The sequence below is a fragment of the Pteronotus mesoamericanus genome, unplaced genomic scaffold, assembly GCF_021234165.1.
Source record: "Pteronotus mesoamericanus isolate MK-2021 breed Mesoamerican mustached bat unplaced genomic scaffold, CSHL_Meso_final contig_168, whole genome shotgun sequence".
In the NCBI taxonomy this organism is placed as follows: domain Eukaryota; kingdom Metazoa; phylum Chordata; class Mammalia; order Chiroptera; family Mormoopidae; genus Pteronotus; species Pteronotus mesoamericanus.
In genome coordinates, this window is record NW_026555067.1 from 12,464 (window position 1) to 23,045 (window position 10,582).

The following is a 10,582-nucleotide window of genomic DNA, read 5'->3' on the forward strand; positions in this document are numbered from 1 at the left end:
TTTTCCAAATACATTTGTCTCTGTCTTCCCCCCACCGCTTTCCCCTGCCCCCTCCCCCCAATCCTTCCCCACTTTGGTTTTGTCCATGAGTCCTTGCTATATGTTCCTTGACTTGCCCCTTCCCTCCCTTTTTCCCCGCCCACCCCCCCTCTATAATTCTTTGTATTTCTGTCATTTCAGTTTTTACTTCTCTTCCATTTCTGATTTTACTTATATGGGTCTTCTCTCTTTGTTTCTTGATGAGTCTGGTTAAAGGTTTACCAATCTCATTTATCTTTTCATAGACCCAGCTCTTGGTTTCATTGATCTCATGTATTGTTTTTTTAGACTCTATTTCATTATTTCTGCTTTGATCTTTATTATTTTCTTTCTTCTACTCACGTTGGGCTTTGGTTGTTGTTCTATTTCTAGTTTCTCTAGGTGTAAGATTAGATTGTTTTAGATTTTTCTTGTTTCTTGAGGTAGGCCTATAAAGCTCCAATTTTCTGTTTTAGGCCTGCTTTCGCTGTGTCTTACAGATTTGGGGTTGTTGTGTTGCCATTTGCATTTGTCTCAAGGTATCTTTTGATTTCTTCCCAATCACATTGTTAAACCATTCATTGTTCAGTAACATGTTATTGAGCCTCCATGTGTTTGAGTGTTTTTAGGTTTTCTTTTCTTTTAATTGATTTCTAGTTTCATAAGCATTGCGGTCAGAGAAGATGCTTGATATTCTTTTCACCTTCTTTAATTTATTGAGACTTGTGTTTCCTAACACGTGTTATATCCTAGGAAATCTTCCATGTGCACTTGAAAAGGACGTATAATCTACTGCTTTGGGGTAAAATGCCCTGATAATATTAGTTGAATCCATGTGGTCTGGTGTGTCGTGTAAGGCCGCTGTTTCCTTGTTGACTTTCTGTCTGGAAGACGTATCCATTGGTGTCAATGGGCTGTTAAAATCCTCTACTATGACAGTAATTACTGTCGATCTCTCCATTTATGTCAGTCAAGATTTGCTTTATATATTTAGGTGCTTCAATGTCGCGTGTGTAAATGTTTACAAGGGTTATGTCCTGTTGTTGGATTGATCCCTTTAGTATTATTTAGTGTCCTTCTTTGTTTCTTATTACAGTGTTTGTTGTACACTCTATATCGTCAGATGTAAGTATTGCTTCCCCAGTTTTTTTTTTTTTTATTTGCATGAAATATTTTTCTGTCCCTTTACTTTCAGTCTGTGTGTCTCTTTCCTTCTGAGGTGGGTCTCCTGTAGACAGCATACATATGGGTCTTGTTTTCTCATCAATTCAACTACACTATGTCTATTGATTGGAGCATTTAAGCCATTTACATTTGAAGTGATTATTGATAGGTACGCATTTATTGCTATTTTAGTCTTTATAACTATGATCCTCTCTTTCTTTCTTTCTTCTTCTTAAAGAAGTCCTTTTTAACATTTTCCTCAGTTCCTAAAAATTATCTAAAAGATTACAGTCTGCTACTTCGGGGCTTTGCTGAAAAGCAAGCAATTAAAGGAAGTAAGGATGCCCTCTGGTAACCACTGCTGCTTCTCCTTTCTCATTCTCCCTGCCCTCAGCTGTAGGTGTCTCATCCAAAGAAATACACAAAGAAAGAAATTTGAATCTGAGACTTCAGGTGCCAGATAAATTGGACACTGCTGGAAGAGGGCAATGTCTACTGCCTTCAGTCGTGCTGTCCAGGCCTCCTTGAATCTGGGCTCGGTGTTTCAAGAGTATGATAATGACTCTGAAGTCTTCCGTCAGCGTTTCAGGCAGTTCCAGTACAAAGAAGCAGCAGGGCCTCGTGAAGTTTTCAACAAACTCCGGGAGCTTTGCGGTCAATGGCTGAAGCCAAAGATGCGTTCTAAGGAACAAATGGTGGAGCTTCTAGTGTTGGAGCAATTCCTGACAATCCTGCCTTGCGAACTAGAGACGTGGGTTACAGAACAATGCCCAGAGACTACAGAAAGTGTCGTGTCACTATTAGAAGAATTAGAGACCGGACTTGAGATACCAGAGCCGCAGGTGAGAAAAGAGTTTGGGACCTGGGTAATTTACCAAACAGGTATCAGAGGCAGGTGGGATTGGATGGGACATTTGTCTCTGCGTCATTCTTCAGCCCCAGGATTTCTCCACAACCTTTTTCATGTCTCTCTTCTGCCAGAGAAAACCTATAGGTCAGTGGTTTTCAACCTCATCATACTCATCCCCTGCTTCTGTAACAAATATTCTCCAAAGTCCATTAAGTAAGTGTACTTAAATGACCTGCATAGTTAACATAGCCTACCTACAATTATTCCTCAAAAACACCAATATTATGCTCTAGTGTCTGCAGACCAGATCTGGCCACAACCTGTTTTGTATACCCTGTGAGCTAATAATGGTTTTGAAGTGTTAAAGCACTGTTAAATAGAGAAGGGGAAGAAGGAGGATAAGTCACAGTCTGAATGTGGCACACAAAGCATAAAATATTTACTGTCTGGCTCTTTACAAAGAAAGTTGTCCAACTTTTGAGTCAAGTAGAGTCTTGAAGGAATTTAAAGGAAAAGGAACATGGTTTATTAAAAAGTACAAAGCGTTTCAGCGCACGCATGTCTGGGTTTGAGGGCACCACAAGATCTATGAAGTTGTCAGTTGCTTGCCTCTCTGCACAGACTCACTGTGAAGGCAACAGGCAGTGTTTCGGACTGATACAGCTCAAACACTAATAGCAGTGTTGCTGCTGGTCATGTGATTTTCCGAAGTGGCAAACAATTCTTGGTGAATCTGAACAATTAGCAGTATAACATTTCATTTTTTTAAATAAAAATTTAGTTACAGTTTACACTCAGTATTGTTTTGTATTAGTTTCAGGTGTACATCATAGAGCTTAGACGGTCATATATTGTACTTTACAAAGTGTTCCTCCTGATATTTCCAGTACTCACTTGGCACCATACATAGTTATTACAATATTAATGACTATATTTCCCGTGCTGTACTTTACATCACCATGAGTTTGATTTCCAAAGTAGTGCTTCCCTAGAAAAGTCAAGCCAAGCTAAAATTTGCAAAAATGTGTTGTGATTATATGACCAACAAGGTGAGGTTCTTGACAGGTTCTTATTACCTACATGAACACTTGAGGGGGACACTCCAAATTTGGTAGGGACCTGGAGCAATTCTGCACTGTTCATTATCTATACTCCCATCTCTGCCCTCTAAATTCTGGTAGCCAGCACCTGCCATCACATCCAAAACACCTTCTCGGGGTGGTGGCCCTGCCCTCTGTTCAGAAGCACCGGGTAAAACCTGTTTGGGGTGTGCGATAGCTGAGCACAAGGCAGCATCTTTAGAGAAGGGAGAAAGTAGTTCTGGTTGGGCATTAGGGGCACTGGAGTCTTGTGTGCTGATGGGGCTCTGCAATTAGCCTGCATGAACAGGACTCTTCCAGAGTTTGTTGCCTCCAGGATGGGATGCGTTTGTGATTTCCCTTCCTTTCTGCGTCTCCTTGTTTGGCTTACTACATGAGATGTTGTCTTCATGTGGTCTAATCCTGCATTGCCCGTATGGTAGGCACCAGCCAAGGGTGGCTCTTGAGCACTAGAAATGTGGCTATACCAAACTGGGATATGCTGTAAGTATGAAACGCACACCACATTCAGAAGACTTAGGCTGAACAACAAGGCAGGTAAAATATCATATTAATAATTCTTTATCCTGGTTACATTTTGAAATTTTAAGATGACTTGCGTGGCTTGCATTATATTGCTACTGGGCACTGCTGGTCTGGGCTTTAGAGTGATGGGTTCTGGCATTTTCCCCAGATTGACAAGCATGAAATGCTCTCGGAAGACTTGGCAGCAGTCAGAATGGCAGACATACTACCAGACATCCACCTGGAGGCACTCCCACTCCAAGCAGTACGACCTGTCTCCACGGCCCCAGTGGCAGAGGCGTGGATCCCACAGGCAGGCCTGCAGGAGCTGAGCTATGGCACTGCTGGGGAAGGCCAGCTCTTTCTGGACCCTGGTAAGGCAAGGGTTTTGCTCCTTTTCCTTGATTTCTGTTTTGAGAGCTCAGGGGCTCTCCAGGGTTGGAGTTGGCTAGGAACACTGGATATCAGATGAAAATGGATCAGTCCGATAAAGAGGAGGAGGAGGAAATGTCTCTTGGGGAGCAGCGGGCCACAGAGCACATCAGCTCGAACAGGGTTCAGAATCCCTTAAGCTGAGGCTGAGGGACCTGCTCAGGAAGGAGGCTTTAGCCAAGAATGTTATACCGGAAATTGAAGGGAGTTTGAGTGTTATGAATCAAGATTAATCTCCCCAGTATATTTTTTTTATCAAAGGAATTTGTGTTGTTGTGGGTCCCAAGGGCCTCAGTTGCTCCTATGGCATAAGAGCGACATTCACACATGCGACTTTATCAACATACCGTACTCACTTCAGATCCTTTAAGACGATGTAATCGCTTGCCACAGTACAACAAACATGTATCTTATCCATGAAATCCTAGACCAGTGTTTCTCCAAGCATACTAAGAAGATTCTCTGTAGCAGGATCGCCTGTGGTGCATTTTTAACAAGCACTCCAGGTAAATGCTGCGCATACTACTGCTTGAGAACCACTGCTCCAGACAATGCAGGAGTTAGTCTAGGGGGAGAAAGTCCAGGGGAAGAAAGACTTGTAGAAGTTCATGGAAGTCTCGAGGGTGGTCGAGGACTTTCCAGGATTGTGTAGAGGGAGAAAGCACAAGGTTCTCTGGGCAGATCCTGAGAGATATCACGTTAAAAAAGACCATTATATTGTATTTGAATTCAAAAATCTGTTAAATATTCAGGTACCTTTCCTGGGTTCCTTGCTTTCTTCCCATGTCTTAAATGCGTGAGAATGGATATCCTAGACACTAGGACCCATTTGCTCTTGAAGCCAATAGAAATTCTACCTCTGGTGCTTGCTTACTTATGGTTTTCCACTCTCTCCTATGGTCTCCATTCCAAGTGCCACATCTCCTCTCCAGGTATCTGGCAGACAGTGGGGAATGGTACATGTGAGACTTCACCCTCTCCTTGGAAAGGATGGCTTGGTCCATTCTAGGCCTAACAGTAGGACCATGTGTTATCTGTGCAACACTACCCTGCCCCCCTCATGGAATTCCTCTCATAACGTCACAGTGTGGTTGTTTGGTCACAAATTTGTCTCCCTTTCTGCATTTATTCGATTTTTCCGGGTACCAAATTTTGTAGCTTGCTCCAGCAAGTTCTGGGCATGTAGAAGACATGTACCCTGCCTCGTTTTTTGTTTGTTTGTTTGTTTGTTTGTTTGTTTGTTTTTAACAGAGGTGACCAGGAGGAAAAACTCAAAAGGGCATATGTATATCCATTAAGGTCAGAGCCAAACTATGTAAAATATTGACATTTATATTCCAGTCCCTACCTCACCTATATCCCTGCTCTGTTAACAAGTTTTTTAAAAAAATCTGTATTTCTATGTGTATGCCTGCAACACGTGGCAGAACCCAGCCAGTCGTGTTGAGTTATAAATCTTTCTGCATATGAGTTCCCATTACATGTGTGAATTTGTTCCTCTTACCAACAGTGCCGGGTACAAAGATCACACATGATGCTGAGCAGCACTATTGCTCTTGATTTGAATACTTTAGTCTCTAAAGCACAGGAAAGTCCAGTATATTTAACAAGGGAGAGACAGAATGATGTAACAGGTAAAATATAACAATTAGGAGGAAAGGAAATTACCCCTTTCTCATCCCTGTTTAAAGTGGTATAACACCCTTTATCCTGCCCACTGGGAGGTCTTCATGTCTACCTCCTGGTCACCAAAGTCTCTCCCTCCTTACCACTTGTGGAGGGTCGAAGGGATCTGCGGGCTGATCTGGGAACAAGATATGACCAGGAGGGAGCAGTAGCACACACAAGCTTTGTGGGGCAAGTCTTTGTCAGGTGTGCTTGTTGGGAAAGTCAGGGGTCAGAAGGAGAGGGGCACAAGGAAACTCTCCAGGGAGTAAGGGCTCAGAGGGGGGGCTTACCTGCCTAGGTGATGTCATAGCCCAGTAGCACACTGGCAGTCTATAGGTCCGAGAATTCCAAGGGCAGTGGCAGCTTGGGATCATATAACCACAAGGCTCTGTCTTTTCAATGGCTAACAGCTGTGGGGTGGTATTTTTCTGGGCTATGCAAAGGAGGGTGGCTCTAAATGGCTAATAATCTGATTCTGGGGCTAATTTAAAAAAATGGATGTGAGAGAATTTGAGTTTGGCATTTGCAGGCTTTTGAGTAAGGAGTCCTAGCCGGGAGTGAAGAGCAGAACAACCCAGGGCCCAGTACAAAGAGGGCTCATTTACACCCTTAGGATCACTTCCAGCACAGCCTCCCAGGTGGTTGTGAGGGCAAAGAGAAGAGTGCTTCCAACAGAAGTAGGCTTAGAGGCATGACTTCTGACTGGCATTCAATGTTGACCAAACTACCCTGGGGCCAAGCTATAAAGGATGCACGGTAAGCATCCTTCCATGGGCATGTGTCCGCAGGACAAATTTCTAGGTTAAGAACGATTGGTTAGCGGGCATATACATTTAAAACTTTAACAGATATGGTCGAATGCCCTCCAAAATCACTGTACCAATTTATCCTCCCATTACAGCATATGAGTGCCTGTGTCTGCTCACTTTCACTCACGGGCTTGCCTTGTGATGAGTGCCATGGCTGTTTTCCCCATGTTGGCAGACAGAAGGAAGGCTGATGTCTGTGAAAATCTTTTAAGTCGGTGTCCAGTTCATTCATCATTTGTGGTAGTATTTTACTGACTGCATGAGCAGAGGATGGGAACTGAGGTCAGAAGGGTGGCAGATGGGTCAAAGGGGGAGTGTCCTTAGCTGACATGGGCCATGAGCATAGGTTGAGGAGTGCAGACTAGTGATAGTGGCAGGAGCAAGGCTTTGAGCATCCAGAAAGTGGAGGCTGAGTGCACCTGAGCCACAAGGATCTGAATGTTACACAGGAGGGAGGTGGGTGGGGTGGGGTTGGTAGACAGTTAAGAAGTGCATGAGGTGAATATCCAGCAAGGAGCTCAAGTTTGGGCCAGCCTCTTTGAAAGCTGGCACCAGGGAATACTATGCTGGGGCGAGTAAGCAAGGTGACAGTCCTCAGTCTTCTTTGGTTGGTGCTGCACAGAAAGGGGCAGCTGGACTGATGGTAAGTCCATGAGACCCAGCTGCCCGGTGGTGATACTCCTGGCCTTGTTCTCATGACTGGCTGCTAGATCCTGTCCACAGGGCGGTTTCAGTCCTTGACTAGTCACATCTTTAGCTCCCTTTCACCCAAGGGACAGGTGTCTGGGTTGGTTTAATGGTGACCTGTGATGAAGTCTAGAGCCTGAAGAATATCAAGTCCATGCTCTATGTATGGGCTGGGAGCCTCCACAGGAACACATCCTTTCATTATGAACTTATTTTCACGTCTCTCTAATGGGGGGATTCTGGGCCTCCAGGTTTCTGCCACCCTGAGGCTGTGCCGCTGTCCACCCACCACCTCTGCGATAGCCCGCACTTCCACTCGATGGCGGCTTTCCTTTGATCCATGACATGCAGTTTTATTTGACCTGGGACTCATACCCTCTCATCCTAACTTTAATTTTGAAATGTAGGCATAACCAAAATGAACAGTTGTATTTAAGGTCTCTTCATTTGAAATATCTGGCCTTTTTTTAAGTGAAAACAGGAAATAAGGTATTTTAGTCGACTTCCTGCGCTTTGATAGAATATCCTGAAAGTTAAATTTTCCTTCATATCAACATTAGCCGCACTAACCTGCTAATGTCATTTTACTAATTCCAATATTTAAACATTGCCCTGTATTTCCATCTGAAATGAGCCATTTTCCAACGCACACTTTACTGCAGACCAGCAAACTTGGCCAGAGGTAAGGTAGGAGTGTGCAAAGAGGGTGGAGCCACAGCAGCTCTCCCTGAGGAGAGGGGTGGTAGGATACAGGGGCACTTCTGTTTTTTTTTTTTTTTAAATTGACAGTGAGAAACACTGTTTGGTGATTATTTGGGTTAGTTTCAAGAGAATCTACTTCTAGACTTCAGCTGAAACAAACATATACAAGTTACTTACTTATTTATTTATTTTTGCCTGTTGGTTACCTACTTCCGTTGCCATTATAATTTGAGTGTCTCTTACTAAAATTCTTCCAGTAACCAGTTTCCTAACCCCTACTTTGGCCTCTCTCTTTCTTCACTTGGCAGTCAGTTAGACAGTGTCTCTCAGTTTTAATACGCCAGCACTTTAGGAAATCTGACTTCATGTTCTGGCCCTCACCTACAGTTCCATTCTCAAAACAAGAGTGGAACACATTCAGTGTATTGACGTGACACCAGAATTGATTCACCTCCCTTCCATAGACTGGAGGAGAGTAGGTTTGAGTTGAACACAATAGGATCTCCCTCACCCCCAATTTGAGTTTTGTCCTCATCTTGAAAACTGAAAAAACACAACAAAAATGACTTGTCAGAGGCTCCTGGTAAAGCAGCGCGGACGAGGTAGCAGGCAGATATTGAGAGGCCACATGTCCCAGAAAGAGACCTTCACACTGCATGAACCTGTGTTGACTCAAACTGCCCTTCCTCCCATCTCTCCTACGGCCAGCATATCCACCACCAAAGCCTGACCCCATAGAGCCCTGGATGAAGGAACTACAGGACTGCATGGAAACGGAACAACAATTGCAATGGCTCGACTTCAAGACAGGTAGGTGAGGGTTCATGTGATGCTCGGGAAGAAACTGAAGAAATTTTTGCGCTTACTCCCAGAGTAAAGAGGTGTCGGATGTCACTTGGAAGTTCTTATCTTCCCACTAGCTGTTGAGTATAACTCTTCTCAGTCCCTACCTCTCCATTCCCTTTGGAACATGGTGACATCTGCAATTTCTATTCGCACTCTTGATTTTGATGTTGGGAGAGAAAATGTGTCAAAGCAGATCAAAGCAGGAAAAAAACAACAACAAACTAACTGGAGAGTATGTATCCACTTTCTGTTTCTTCAGATGGAAATGCACTTCTTGATCCCAGTTTACCAGAAGACTCGGAACAGCCGAAAGATCAGCTGGGAAATCCCGCCGAGCAGCTATCCAGAGAGCACCCATTGCCTGTCTGTGATCGGAACCCCTTTCCAGAAGAAAGAGCTGAGAGATACAACCAGGAAGAACCTCTCAGCCCCGGGGCCCATGAGCAAAACCGTGCCCAAGAGAACCCACACCAATGTACTCACTGTGGGAAAGAATTTATTTCCAATAAGGTACTTAATGGGCACCTGAAAATTCATTCGGGAGATCTTCCTCATGAGTGCCTTGAGTGTGGGAAAAGATTCCTTCGTAAGTCCAACTTACAAAGGCATCTTCGAGTTCACACAAGGGAGACACCCTATAAATGCAATGCATGTGAGAAGCAATTCAGTCAGCTGTCACACCTCACAGAACACCAGAAAACCTTTTCTGGTCAAGAAGTATACACTTGCCCTGAGTGTAGGGAGCGTTTTTGCAATAGAAAAGGTTTTGCAAACCATCTAAAAATCCACACAAATGGAAGACCTTATAAATGTCATAGTTGTGGAAAAACATTTAGTCGACAAAGAGACCTTAGTGTGCACCACATGGCACACACTGAAGAGAGACCATTCATGTGTGAGTATTGTGGGAAAAGCTATAGACATAAATCAAGCCTTGTTTTTCATTTAAGAACCCATTCAGGGGAGAAGCCATAGAAGTGCACTCATTGTTTTACAAGCTTCATAAAGAAAGCATGCTTTAATATGCACCAAGCTGCTCACTTCAGAGAAAATCCTTTGAGCATTTGTTGAGGAAAACAGTCTCTACACCAATTTACACAGATCTGTCAAAGCTTTAACCTGCATTAGGTTGTCTTGGAAGAACAGTTTTGTTTGAGCTTATTCTTAAGAACAGCTTTGTGGTGTTTGCTGTGCTTAAAAATCCATCTTCCAAGGCAAATAAATTCTAGAGTATTCACTGACTATTGCCTCTGTCCCAGACATCATTCTTTCTGCGTAGGCAAGTCTTGTTTAATCCTTACCATGAAAATGTCTTTGTCCCAGGCCAACGACAGCACAGGTGTTAGTAAGGAACATATAATGTCGGCATTCCTTTCAGGTCTAGGGTCCGTAATCCAATAGACGGGGATGTACCCAGTTGACCTGTATCGCTATGCAATATTTTGGTCCTGTGGAAATGCTGTTCCTGTTTGATTGTCCCTGACTAGTAGTTGGAGCAACATGCAGATGATTCCCTGACAGTGCCAACGAGCAGTTCCCTTGACTCCCTCTTACGCCACATGTCAGAATCTCCTGTGCACCAAGGGCGTGTTTATACATCATTTGAGCCTTGAACGCAGCCCAGTTTTGAAATGTGGAGCACTTCCAAAAGACAGGGACAAGGGGAAATGCCCAACTCATAAAGTATACTGCGAGGGGCAGAGAACAGTACCTGCCACGCAGGTACTAGGAAGAATGAGTGGATTATTTAAACGTGGTGACCCTACCTGAAGTGAACTTCCAGGGAGTACTATATTTTCTTT

General features: G+C 43.7%; 1 protein-coding gene across 1 annotated transcript; it reads left to right on the forward strand.

Moving 5' to 3' along the window:
• The first annotated feature begins 1,670 nt into the window (after positions 1–1,670).
• Positions 1,671–9,851, forward strand: LOC129064626 (zinc finger protein 449-like). Its single transcript, XM_054565757.1, is given in 4 exon segments — positions 1,671–2,024; positions 3,806–4,010; positions 8,643–8,744; positions 9,040–9,851. Coding segments are annotated over 4 exon segments (1,473 nt in total).
• The last annotated feature ends 731 nt before the right edge of the window (positions 9,852–10,582 follow it).